Source organism: Leishmania martiniquensis, chromosome 19 (genome assembly GCF_017916325.1).
Source record: "Leishmania martiniquensis isolate LSCM1 chromosome 19, whole genome shotgun sequence".
In the NCBI taxonomy this organism is placed as follows: Eukaryota; Euglenozoa; class Kinetoplastea; order Trypanosomatida; family Trypanosomatidae; genus Leishmania; species Leishmania martiniquensis.
The window spans coordinates 242214-255902 of NC_090154.1; the positions used below are offsets into that span (position 1 = coordinate 242214).

The 13689-nt window shown below is 60.9% G+C and overlaps 2 protein-coding genes across 2 annotated transcripts; both read left to right on the forward strand.

Moving 5' to 3' along the window:
- Nucleotides 1-1885: 1885 nt before the first annotated feature.
- LSCM1_06249 (uncharacterized protein) lies at nt 1886-6547 on the forward strand (the record flags this gene model as incomplete). Its single annotated transcript, XM_067323680.1, has 1 exon — nt 1886-6547. One exon carries the CDS (start codon nt 1886-1888, stop codon nt 6545-6547), a length of 4662 nt encoding a protein of 1553 aa, XP_067179309.1.
- A 4027-nt stretch (nt 6548-10574) lies between these two features.
- LSCM1_06250 (uncharacterized protein) lies at nt 10575-12899 on the forward strand (the record flags this gene model as incomplete). The annotated part of the gene is made up of 1 exon (XM_067323681.1): nt 10575-12899. One exon carries the CDS (start codon nt 10575-10577, stop codon nt 12897-12899), a length of 2325 nt encoding a protein of 774 aa, XP_067179310.1.
- Between the last annotated feature and the right edge of the window lie 790 nt (nt 12900-13689).

Below are 13689 nucleotides of genomic sequence, written 5' to 3' on the forward strand. Positions count from 1 at the left end.
TCCCTCCTCCTCCTTTGTTCTATGCTTTTCACTTCGCTACTCATGAGTTTATATCCTCTCCCATCCCCGTCCCTTCCCCTGTCTCCCCGCACACACCATCCGAGGCTGCACGGTGCGCGTGCTCGTCTGCGTGAAAGCAACCCTGTGTACTCTCTTCTCAGGTGCACCCCCCCTCCCCTCCCTCCCTCCCTTCCGTCTTCTATTTCTTGCGCCGTATCTTTACCCCTTCCCCCCTTCGCCCTCTCTTTCTTCCCTCCCTCCCTCCCCGTGTTTTTGTATGTGTAGTGGCCGTCCTCTTTCAACACTCGCGTGTTTCTCTCTTTGTAGGAATCTTTGTGCGTGTGTGTATGTTGTAGATTCCTTGTGCTCTTCTCCCTCCGCCATTGCTTGCTTGCGTGCGTACGCGTACGCGCAGGCGCGTGCGGACGTGCCGTTCTTTTCGCTCTCCCTCTTCGATTCATTGCTCGGGCGCGTGGCGCGCGATCGTGCGTCAATCGGCCTCCTCCCCCTCTCCCCTCGCGCCTTCTTTTCAATTTGGTGGTAACCTCCCGTGCCAGCCGGAAGCCGTGTGACTCACATCCGTCCACTGCCACGCACACGCACATACACACACACACACAAAAGATTCTTAACGTGTTGCATCATCCGCACACGCACACGTATATATTTTCTTTTCCGCTCTCGCTCTCTCTCTCTCGCTGTATCGCTGTCTCTGTGTATGTGTATGTGCGCACACTCTCGCTTCCCTCTTGTCTTTTTCTCTGCCCTCTTTTTTAATGGATTTCTCGCGTGGTACTCATCCCCCCCTCCCCCCTTCCCATCATCTTGTCCACCCCTTTGCTGCTCTGAGTCTTTGCTTCTCTTGTTGCCTGCGGCTTGGTTGTGCCCGTGTCTGTACCTTTTCTTGCCAGGGTTACTGCCGGTAGTACCTCCTCCGGTCACGCGACACTCCCTCTTTCTCTCTTTGTGTGCTGCGGGTGTCGCTCTTCTGAGGGTTCTTTTTTTTTCTTGGCAGCTCAGCTGACACGCACGAAGGTTTCTACTGTCTTCTCGTTCTTCGCTTTAGGGGTCGAGCGTACTCTCATTGTCTTTGCACGCTCGTCTAGGCTGGCTTCTTTTTTTCCCCGTCTCGTGTGTGTGTGTACGCCGGCCAGCCCAGCAATCGCCTCCCCTTTGCCGCTACTTCACTGCACACACACACACGCGGCGCCTCCCTCGCTCCCCCTTCCTCCTCTCACAGCATAGTCACACGGACTTACGTGTTGCTTCTCGACTTGCTCTCTTCCCACCGCCCCCACCTCTTTTTTTTGTTTTTCCATCTGCTGTTGGTTCGCGTTGGCTCGCGAGTGGCAGAGCGCTTCACTGTGCCGCGTTGACGTCTGCCGTTAGTAGCGCCGATCGCGGCTCTTTGCATCTGGCGCCCCTTTCTTCCCTCTCACCCTTTTTTTGCTTCGCTTCCTCCTCTTCGCCACCTCTCTTTCCTTTCTGCCGCCTCAACACTGTGCGCTATCATCGTTGTATTTCTTCTCACTCGCGGGCCGTGGCTGCAGCCTCCCTCTCCCGGCCGCCTCGTCATCTATATAGTTAATTGTTTGTGTGTGTGTGTGTTTTATTGTGTACTCTGCTTGTCGCCTCTTCCTCCTCCCCGCGTCTGTTCCCTTCAAGGATGCTGCCGTTTAGCACCTCATCACAAAGTCCAGGGCCGCCTGGTCCCGCGTTGTACGCCACGGCCTCCTCGCAGGATGACACAACTGAGCTCGTAGACGCTTCAGCTTCAGCAAGTGTTTTGAACAACGCGAGTACACCACCATCTGGAGAGCCTGGGGAAGGTGACGCAGCATCTCCCACGCCTGAGGCACAGCGCTGCGCGTCGGCTAGTGCGGTGATGCCAAGCCGCGGCGACCCGTCGCATCCCTCTGCGCGCGCCCGTAGTGCGGCTTCCCAAGTCGCTCGAGCAACTCTTGCAGAGCCCATAACACGAGTGACTGGTGCGCCACGACTGCCGTTGCCCACCGCCTTGTCCTCTACGCGGCCGCACCTAGGCGTGATGCCACAAGTTCCCAGCGGCAACGCGATCTCTACGGCTGGGCCTAGTGCATCCTCCCCACCAGTCCATCGCCGCACAGCGCTGAAGAAGGGGCGACTGTTATCTTCCACCCAAATTTCTCCTTTGCCCTCCGATGTATGCATGCGAGCGCCGTCGCTGACTACCATGAGCGAGCCGCTCGTTGGGGCCCACGGGCGTTGCGACGCATCGTCTCAAGGGCCGCTGTCTGTGCGCCCCGCTTTGTCCACGACGAACTCTACTGAGGTGCCACCTGCCTCCTCTCGTACACGTCTTGGCTGGAGTGTCGACGAGGCATCCGGCAACGCCCACTCGCACTGGACCAGCGCTGCCGCTGCGTCGTGCGTCGCCGCGCACGCGATGCCCGGAATGTTTTACACCCTGCCTCGGCCTACCACGACGCTCAGCAGCAGCCTCGTTGGCTTTGGCGTAGTGCCGGCAAGCAACTCTTCCAATCCTTCCGCCAGTGCATCTGTCTTGAAGGATCGCCAGAGTAGCGGCAGCGGCACATGCGGCATGCCGAGTGAGTCAAGCTCCCTGCGACCGCTCCGCGTGAGCTCGCTCGACCGCGATGAAGGCGTCGCAGAGGAGTGCGGCAGTGAAGCGTCAGGCGCGGCGATGAGCTCGGTCGCGGTCGAGGTCCTTCACAGAAGGGACAGTACTTCCACGAGGGGATCTCAGTGTAGCCGCTTGCCAAGCCGGAGAAGCAGCATCACCGTTGCCAGTGGAGGGCTAGGAGGTGTCGCAGACGCCGTTGCATCCAGCGCGGCAGCCCCCAACCACGCCAACGTGGAAAGCGGCGGAGCGGAGATGCACGGAGCCGGGTGCCCCTTTGGTTGGCGCACGTTCTCCTCACTTGCCTCCCAGCGCGCTGCGCTGGCACCGCCGCTGGGCATATTTCAAAGCGGCCTCTTTCTTTCCATGGACGAGGGTGACGCGTCGCGGGCGCCTGCCATGGATGCACCCATGACGCCACAGAGCTTTTCGACAATGGTTCTCGCGCGGGAGAGCGGCGAAGGGGCGTCGCACACCGTGGACGCCGTCAGGGTCGCTTCGTCGGCGGCAGCGACGACGACGACGACGCACGGCGTATACTGCTCTCCTCCACTTTTGGCCGAGGATGGCGACGCTCCACCTCAGCAGTCCACACATCAACTGACGGTCGTCTCAGAAGGTGGAGGGAGCGACTGGGGCAGAGCGGAGGTCGGCGCAAGCGGTATAGAGGAGTGGCTTGTGGATAGTGGCAGCCGCGGCAGCCGTGGGTCAGGCACCACGGCTGCAACCATCGCCTCCGGGGTCGGACTCCGCCCCGGCCCGGTCGCTGGCAGTGGAAGCCCAGGGCGTCTGCCGGGGGGACGCTGCGCGACACCCCTCAGCAGCTTGCAACTCTTCGGCAGCAGCAGTCAGCCGGAGATGGCCGTGAGCGGCGTGGGCACGGATGCGATCCCTTCCACCCCGACAGACCTCAGTGCGCTGCCGCACCCGCCGCCGCTCTCGACACGCCGCCGGCGACAAGGCTGCCTCGACCGCGAGGGCCGCGGCACCAACTCACGGGTAGATTTAGGAACGGGCGTAATCGAGACGGACACGCTGGAGCGCGCGCGGGCGGTGTCGAAAGATGGCACGAGGATGTACGAGGTTGTGAACGAGAAATACGTCCTGTATGGCTACGAGCTGGGCAGAGGGTCCTACTCGACAGTGCGGTTATGCTACAACTTGTGGGATGGTCATTTCTACGCTGTTAAAGTCCTTGACCGCGTGCGACTGAAGCGTCGCCAACTCGGCTCCGAGGCCAGCCTGTGCAAGATCGAACGCGAGATTGCGATGATGAAGCAGGTGCAGCACAAGAACATTATTGCACTCCACGAGGTGATTCGCGACCCTAGCATGCGCTACGTCTACCTGGTGCTAGAGCTGGCGGAGTCGAGAGAGGTGCTTTCAATGCGGGATAACGGCGACGTGCTACCGCGCAGGGACAAGGGTGCCGCCACAGCTTACCCTGAGACCACGGCACGCGAGATTGTGAAAGGGCTACTGCATGCGCTCATGTACGCGCACTACCTGGGCGTTGCGCACCGCGACATCAAGCCCTCTAACGTCCTGCGCACCGCGGACGGCACGGTGAAGCTGTGCGACTTCGGTGTTTCGATTCTCGTCGGTGAAGAGCCGATGCAACTTCGCCGCGAAGGCAGCGTGGCCTTCTTGGCACCGGAGTTGCTTCTCTCGAGCGAGGTGGAGGTGTCGCGCTTTGCGACGCCGGCCGTCTCATCTCTGGGCGCCACACGGAACAGGAGTGCGGCGCACACGCTGGCCAGCGCCGATAGTAACGCGCACATCACAGTCACCTCCGCCACAACGGCCACGAGCGGAGCTCAGATGATGAACAGCGGAGGGATGGCTTCACTCACGGCAGAGGCCACCAAGTTGTCTCAGCTTCTCGCGCCACCATTGGCAGGTGCAGCCGTACAATCGGGCGCCCCTGCGGCATCGCTACGCGAACCGCGGAGCGAGAGGGCGAGCTTCAGCGGCGGCGCGCCAAGCGCCACCCCTCCACGGCCATCATCGGCGTCGCTGCTGCAATGCAGTCCCGACAAGGGTGATGGCGGTGGTTGTGGCGCCGTCGATCCAAGCGCTCTCTGCACCCCTTCGCTACCTCAGCGCAAGCCTGCAATACCTGCGTGCAATGCGGCAGTGGTGACGGATGCTGCCGCAGCAGGAACACAGAAGAATGCGTCTCTGGCGTCCACCCCCGTTGCCCATCAGCTGAGCTTTCCGTCGCTGGTCGTCGGCCACGAACCTGTAGATCTCTTTAAGGCGGACGTGTTTGCGTTGGGGGTCACCGTGTACACGATGCTCATCGGCCAACTGCCTTGGCGTGCGTCGAACGCGGCGTCACAGCGCGCGGCCATACTGGCTGAGCCGGACCCCTTCCTGCGCCTCTACAAGGCTGCGTACGGCGACGCTTACCGGCGGTCGGCGCAAGCTCCACACGCACGCATGCCATCATGTAACGTGCTGGACGGCGACACTCTTCCTGCGTCGCCTCCTTCTGCGACGTTAGCGAGTGGCCACGGCAAGGCGAACACGGAGATTGGAAGGGGGCAGCGGGCGATCGCTGTGGCGAAGCAATATAAAGTGGCATCAGCACAAGCGGCTTCCTCTCCCTACAAGTGTGGCCGGGATGAGAACCAGTCGGAGCAGCAGAAGTGCAGACGGTCCTCAACGAGGCGAGCGGCCGCTACCCACTCGTGCATCAATGTCTGCACTCAGAGCGACCGCCACCCCGCCCAGTCTCTCCCTGAGGACAGCACCGCCTCTGCGACTTGGCCGCGTCCCGCCAGTCGGCCGTTGGCTGCGAAAGCAGCACCGGCCAAATCTCACGCGTCAAGCGACCTCGCCACGCCGCAAAGTGGTGACACGGACTCGACGACAATTGTTGCGGCACCCCTGCCATACATCCCGCCGCCGCCGCACCAGCTCCTGCGGCCCGCCCAGCGGAAGCCCACTGGGTGCGCTCTTCTCGGGTCCGTCCAAGTGCCATCGGCCACCGCAGCAGGCACAGCAACCGCGCCGCAAACTCACGTGGCGGTCACGCCTCGCCGCGTCAGTGGTGGCGAGCGATCGGGCAGTGACGTGGGGCACATGAAAGCCTCAAGAGGGCGCATGTGGTCGCACACCCCTGCCCTAACGGTGCTTTTATCGAGGGCCGCGGCACGCCTTCCATTTGGATCCGTCGTACAGACTCCGCACGCGCTGTCGATTTCACCTAGTCAATATGTGCTATGGGGCGGGTGGGCCGCGGCGATGAGCTGCCTCGTAGCAGACCCGCTGCCGCCGCATCAGCGAAGACTAACGACGACGACAACTCAGTCGAGCCACCGCCGCGGCATGCTCGGCATCGATACTGACGACACAATAAAGACGGATGAGCCAGAGATGTCAGATGACATGAAGGATGGCACGGCTAAGGTGGGGCAACCGATACGACCCTACCCCAGTGGCGGCCTACAGCGAGTGGACTTGTCGACCGAAGTCAGCATGACTTGTCCGCGCACGGACAGCGTGGCGGCCGGCGACGTCACAGGCACGAGCCATTGCGACGAAACTAGCGTTCGCGAGTCTGACAGCGACAGAAGCGCGACGGTATCATGCAGCGCTGCAACATCCGCCGCGTCTTCGCAGTCCAGCGATGATGAAGAGGACATGGTATCGTGCGAGAGCATCTACGAGCGACTCTTTGAGCTGGAGCAGCCGTGCCGCGCGTACGCGCTGACGGAGCGCACGCCTCTGCCTGCGGCTCCAGACTCCTTTGGCGAGATCAGCGGCACCGCCGTCGACTTTGTGCGTGCGTGCCTCTGCCTCGATCCCACCGAGCGTCGCACGGTGTTCGAGCTGTTCCGCCACCCTTGGATTCAAGACGAACCAACGGCGGCAGCGGTGGAGCTCAGCAACTCCCTCGAGCCCCGCACCGGTGCTGATTAGCCGCCGAGAACGGTGTCGGTGACGAACCGTCACGCGACACGTAACTGCACGTCATCAGCATCCCTGATGGGGCTTGGCAGCGCTCAAAAGGCAGCGAGGACCAGTCTGGCAGCCTTCTTGCCTACCTTGATGCGCAGCATGGTATGCGGCAGGCACAGACGTCCTTGAGGACGCACATGCAACTGTCGTCGACGAGGTCGAAGCGGCGTTCGAAAGGCGCCTCAACGCAGAGGCCGTGAGAGGGAGCTGCACCACTTTGAACGCGGGGACGGTAGCGACGCGCCCCTCGACGGCCGACGCACGCCTCATGCCGCATTGACGGCGTCCCTTGTCTCTGGCAACATGACGCTCAGGCTCGCTTTGGAGGAGCATACCTTTGGGTCGCTCCTATCGCCAGCGACTGCCGTAGTCGCCCTTTCCGCAGCAGCGTTGATGCGAGCGACCACTGCCTTCCCGTGGTGTCAGTACTTCCTCGGGCAGCGCCGGCGGGGCGGGGCTCTATCGATATACCAGCACTATAGCCCTACCTGTTGCGATGGCGAGCCCTTCAAGCCGCCCCACCACCCGTTTTCGCTCCCACCCGCGTCGGCTGCCCTTCGTGCGTGCGAGGGGGGCTTCGTGAGTGGTTCCGGGCACTCATCCTCCGGATTCACCTGCCCCCCTGCTCGATGGAGGGCGATGTGCCATAGACACTCTATGGGCACGGGCAATCTTCTTCCGCTTCTCTTCACGGCGGCACATGCTCATCCGCCCCTGAAACGAGGCCCGCGAAAACCTTCCTCCAAGTGCAAGTGCACCTGCAACAGAGCGCCACGCTGCGTCTCGGCTGCCGATGACCGTCAAGGCCGCCTTTGCATCATACCCCGTCCGTGCATCCGGTAGCCGCATTAACGGGGAGGAAGGGGCACGGCAGCGGGCGGTCCGCCGGCGGAACGGGGGGGGCCAGGGGTGTCGGCGCTAGGCCCTTGGAAGAGACCCCCTGCAGCGCCGCTCGCACGCATCGGGGCAGGCCACGCGCCACCGCTGTGTCTGGCCGCGAGCGCACTTGAGAATGTGTCCGCCATCTCCCCACATGAAGGACGAGTGCAATTACGGTGGGGCGGAGCACTACGCAGCCGTTCATCGAGGGCATTATGGCAAGCCCCTGAAAGCGGTCGCAGCACCGGCGGCGCACCGTTCCCGTCGCACGAGGGGCGGGGGCTCCTTGAGAAGCTCCTGCAGCGTCACCATTGCTCGTGATAGAATGCATGAGGAAGCTGCGGTGGGATTCTCGTCTCTGTCCCTCTCTCGCGGTGTCCGTGCGTGTGCGTGTGTCTTGTACCAGACAACAACTGCGACAACGGCTTCCTCGCTATGCAGCCCCCCCTCTCCTCCTCCTCCCCTTTTTACTCTCTCTGGCACACACACGTTTTCCTACGCTTCAGTGGCGTGGTGTGACCGAACGCACGCCAAGGCGCACGCATCTCTCGAGTTGGTTACTCGATGTGGGCATTTTTTTTTATGAACCCGGGCGGCGGGTGCACTGCTCGGGCTCTTGTTGTATCGGTCTCTCTGTCTCGTTGGTTTCTCTGCTGTACGCTGTTCGATTCGGCCCCGTGCTCCCGCTTGCCTTGTGGGCGTTGCTCGTTGCTTCCACAGAAGTGGTTGTGTGCCCCTTTCCCTCTCCCCCCTCTCTCTCTCTCTGCAGCTGCCGAATGCGCTCTGCCGCACCCCAGTCATGTGACGTATGTGCCCTCCACAGGTGGAGCGTTACTTCGTCTTGTTTGCCTGCGTCCCACGTACGGAGATCTTTGTCGACGTGTCTCGTGATTGTCCTTCGTCCCTCATCTCGTCACGCCCCCATACGCTTTCGTGACGATCACTCTGCACTGCCCCCCACCACCACCCACACACACCCAACCGGCTCGGTCCCCCTCTCATTCTGTGACTTTGGCAAGTTGCCGTCTTCGTTACGTGTGCGTGCCGCAGCGCCCGATCGATTGTGGCGTTGAAGGGAGGAGGGAGGTGTGTGTGCTTGGGGGGAGGGTGGCATGAGCCTTCTGTGTGTGTGTCTCTGGGGAGGCGGCACTTCAGCTTCTTCATAGGCCGCCTCTTGATGGAGCATCACCCTCTCTTCTTTATGGTACATCCGTGCCAGATCATGTGTGCAGGGAGGTGAACATTCGAGGGGGGAGGGGAATCTTTCGTGCGTTCCCCCTCCCCTTAGTCGATGTGCCACTCCCGATGACTAATGGAAACACAGAGAGAGAGAAATAAAAAAAAACTCATAATAATAAGCGACGGCTTCCCTGTGCTTGATGGTGTCGCTGTCAGGTCTACCACGCCTCGCAGAATGTGCACACCGCAGCCCCCCACCCCCACCCCTTTGAGCTCCTCTCGAGTGAGCTTGCGATGGCGATGAGGAAGAGGGGGCGCGCCCCCCTCTAAACACACGCGTAGGCCGCGTTTGCTACGCCCTGACGCTAATCGCTTCCGACGCTAGCCGCGTCACTAACCGCCGCGTCTCCCTCTGCTCATCTCTCTTGCGTCCCTCCTTCTTCCTGCAACGGTGACACATACACACACGCACACAGACACACAGACACAAGCACCTTTTTTTTCATGACCATACAATAGAGTGGCCATTGTCGTCTTCGCACTATATTGGGTCCCCTCTGTTTTACTTTGCCTGTTCGTATGCCATCTTCTGTATCGAGCCCATCCGGTCTTTGCCATTGCTGCGCGTTGCTCGGGTTTCCGCTGTAGTTGTTATCCGTCCGGCGAGTCCGTCCTCACCCTCTTGCCGGCCCTTTCTGCCTCCCTCTCTCTCTTCTGCAGTCACCCACGCACTCCCGTGCACAGTCTCTCTATCTCTGTCTTTTTCGGCGTCGTTGGGTTCGCACCCTCAGCTGATGTTCCCTCCCATTTCACTCGTGTGCGTGTCTGTGGGTGATTGAGTGTGTGTGTGTGCGTGTGCGTGTCGGCACCCATCCGCTTCCGCTCTCGTCGGTCCTCCGCATTCCTCTCAACTTCAGCACTGTTTATCTGTCTTGTCCACGCCCCATCTTGTCTCTTGCAGCCGTGGTCGCTGCTGCTGCTCCAGTCCCCCTACCTTCCCTGACCTTACTCCTTCTCTCTGTTATGTTATACAAACATACATTTATATACATATATATATATAGCTCGTTTACTTGTGTCTATGCCCTGCGGACGAACTCAGAGCACTCTTCACCGAAGCCCCTCTCACCCCACGTGCCTTGTACGTTTTATTCTTTGGTTCTTTCTCAGCAGGCCGTGCTGAAACTTGGTCGTGCTACTCCAGGAAGCCTTAATTCCTTTGTCGTGTGGGTGCAGCGGCTCCCTCCCTCCCTCTCTCTAGCTTTTTCTGTGTGCCCTTTTTTTTCGATCGAATCAGATCTTCTTCCTCTAGACGCCGCTGCGCAGCAAACAGGCGGAGCGACGAGCACGGAGAGCAAAGGAACAGAACACAATCGGCATCCTCAGAGCTGAACGTGCAGAGCACCCGCGCAACAGTGAAAAAAAGGGGGGCTCAACAACAGCAAAGATAGGGTCAAGCAGCGGAAGAGAAATAACGCCGGAGCGGCGCAGCGTTGCTCTTGTTCTTACGCTCATTGCGCTTGTTTGTATGTGTTCGTTTGTTTGGTTGTTTCGTTTTTTATCTCTTTCTGTGCCGTTGCGTAGCCGCGCTTGTTGTCAATCTCATTTGTGCGTGTAAGTCTTGAGCTCCGGCACTTTGTATTTTTTTCCTTCGTGTTTGCCCCTCCTTTTCCCTCCCCTCCCCACTCCCTCCAGTGCCTGCGGACTGCTCTCCCCGCATGCTGTCGGCAAAGACGCGCTCCTCTGCCTTCGTCCCCTCCAGCGCTCTTCTCCTTGGGTTTGGGATCAGTGCTGCGACAAGGATAAGCCGCTCTTTCCTCTGCTTGCTTTCGCTTTTTTTGTTGCTGTTTCCCCCCCTCTCTCTTAGATTTGCTTAGTCCTTCCCCTCCCCGACCCACCACACGCACAACACCCACACGCAGACGCGCACATGTACCCGCGATCTCGTGCGAAGGGAGGCCTTCAGGGCGGTGGGCAGGGGGACGGCGACTCAGTCCCAGGTCTCACTCAGCCTTCTGCACCACCGCTAGTCTCTACCGGTGTGGCGTCGTCCAACACAACGATAAGGCATCGTAAGCATCCGAGCACCATGTTGCGCAGTCAGGGTGCTCACTATTCCTCCACAGCTTTTGATCTCCAGCTGAGCCTGCACGCATCTCCGCAGCCGCCACCCCCGATGCTGCACATGCCACCAGGTGTGTATGGAGAGCCAATGTGCGACATATGTGGCTCTCGGTCCCCACCGCCACTGCCGCACTTCTTTTCGGGCGACGTGCATCATCCAGGCGGGAGCGCATGTGGAAACATTCGCCACCGCACAGTGTCATCCTCATACGATCAGCAACAGCAGCCTCTGCTGCCGCCCCGCCTGAAATGTCATGAGAGGGACTGCATAGCGGGCTCTACCGCTGGTGCGACAAGGAGTGGCTCTATGCAGCTCGGCGTCCCTGCCAGCTTGGCTTCTACCTCTCCGAAGGAAAAGGTATCCTACTCGCGGCGCAACCAGAAAAAGAGCAGCGCTGCTATGATGCCGATCGGCGGCGCCGCAGTGGGCACCGACGCCACGTCCGGGCCCCCGACAGGGGTAGCAGGTCCTGGCGACGCGGCGTTCCGACCACCGCCGATCTACGGTGAGACGTACCTCAACAGTATCACTGATGCCGCTGGGTCGACAGCGAACAATTTGAGTGACGTGTCTCTCAATTGCAATACGGCACCCACGAGTGGCACTCAGGTAGCCACGGCAAAGGCGGTACGCAAATCATCGTGCACGACTCCCTCGGTGACGGGAGCTTTAGAAGGGGGTATCGCGATACTTGGCGTGGACTCACCGTCGCTGCCTTCGAACACGAAGGGCGGCGAGCCAATCGTGCAGGTGAGGCGGACGGGTAGCAGCAGCCCGACTGCGGCGCCTGTGCGCGCTGCCGCTTCTGGGGTTACTAGCCGGGAGGCCATGGCGCGCAAAAGCGCGCCACTGATAGCCGCCTCGGCACCACGCTCGCCGCTGGTCAACCCCCCGTCGCTTCCCCAGCAAGAGGTGCAGCAGCAGCACTTTCCGGCATCGCGCCAACGGTCAGTCGAGCGATCTAAACGCACGCTTCGCCCAACCTCAAATCACCGTGAGGAGGGCGGCGCTAGCTGTAGGGGTGACTTCCCAGCTCCGGAGGGCAGTGCAAGCATCGCGGACGCAGAATTCACTGAGAGATCGAGGTGCTCATCTGGAAAGGGCGTCGGGAAGTCAACAATGGTGCAGGCGGAAGAGCGGTACCGGCATCTTTACGAGGAATTCCGCAAAGGTAGCCGCCTGCGCGCAAAGCTCCTCGAGGAAAGCGAGCGCATGAAGCGGGAGCAGGCTGTGCTGTGTGAGGAACTGACGTACTACCGCCACAAGACTGCCTCCGCCGCAGAGGAGCGGGAAGCGCTCTTAGCTGACTACCGAGATGACTTGCACGACGCCTTGCGGCTTGCGCACGTGCTGGCGGCGGACGTTGCCGCTGAGCAGCGCAGCGGTGGCGATGCGTCGCAATCGGCTTCCCCGACCGAAGGTGTCGGCCACAGCGTCCCTGTGCCTTCCGCACAGGAGGCGCTGGACGCAGCCATCACTCGCATCTCTGCCAGCAACGTTGCAGAAACGGTGACAGCGCCAACGACCCGCCCTGCCACTGGCGTTCTGGCGGCGTCGTCCGCTCCACTGGAATCGGTGCACTTCTCTGAATCACCGCTGTCGTGCATCGCCAAATGCCTCCGCCTGCGGTACGGAAGATGGATGCCGATGCCAGCTGCGGACTCCCGCCAACTCATCATGGACAAAGAACCTGGCGACCCGAGCCTGTCGGAGCGGTATCGGAGCGGAACAGGACCGCAGCATCTGCAGAGCGTTCTGCTGCGCGACGAGATGCGTGACGTGCACTGCAGCACCCACGCGGCAGTCAGCGCATACATAACTAGTCTTGACTACGGCTTCGCGCCTGTATTCAGTCAGTGTAGCTGCCCGCCGGAGGGCTCACAGGAGCCGCCCTATCAGCAGCAGCACTTTAAGAGCGAATATTGCGGTCTCCACTTTCACGTGGACGTCCCGAGATTGCACGCCCACACGGTGCCTGCAGGGTTCGACACGGGAGACACCGACAAAGATGGCGCTCGAGGGGAGAGCAGGTTGGAGCACGAAGTATTCCCGCAATCCAAAGGAGAGCATGAGCAGCCCACGCCTGATCTCGCCTCAGAGAGCAAGCACATGGGGCCGTCACTTATGTAAGCGAAACACTGTCGTGGGCCCCCTCCCTCTTGAAGCGGTGAGGGTGGCGGCGAATACAGCACGCGGCTGGCCTAGCAGTAGTGAGGGAGACTCGGTGACGTGTGTCCGCGGGGACACCCCTACACAGCGTCTGTATAGCAGACGTGGGGTGCGTCAGTCCCCCCCTCCCGAGAGGTCGGGGATGGGGGGAAGAGGGTTCGGGAAAGCATCGTCGCCTGCTGCGGCTCGTTGAAAGGGCGGGACGCGTGGGGGGTGCGCTTTTCTGACCAGTGGACCTGCGGGAGAAGGAGCGCATCGATCCACACACGAAGCTGTCTGCTACTGCGGCGCTGTTTCGCTTTTCTCCTCCTTCAAACATTCGCGGCTCCTCGCACGCAGGTGCTCGCTACCCGAACCGGGAGATTCCTCGTAGTCTCGCCAGCCATTCCACCCCCCTCCCTCCCCCACCCCCAGTCCTCGAAGATGCTGCGTTCCTGTCCACATCTCTCTATCGCTCTCTCACTCCTTGTGTGTGTGTGGCGGGGGGGCTCTGCCACCAGAAGATGTGGGGCACAAAGGTGGTGAAGAGAGATGAAGCAAATACAAGAGGCGAGCAGTATCTCGCAATCTGGAGCGGATGCGTGTCCACCTCCGTTCCTCTAATGCCGCCCCTGCCCCTCTGTGCGTTGGGGGGGGGAAGGGATGGGGACGTATTGTCTTTGTTGCTGTTGTTGTTTTGGCGAGGGAGGAGCGCGAGACGTTCTCCTATGCGCTGCAGCGTGTGTGTTTGTCTGTCCTGAGGGTGCGTCGT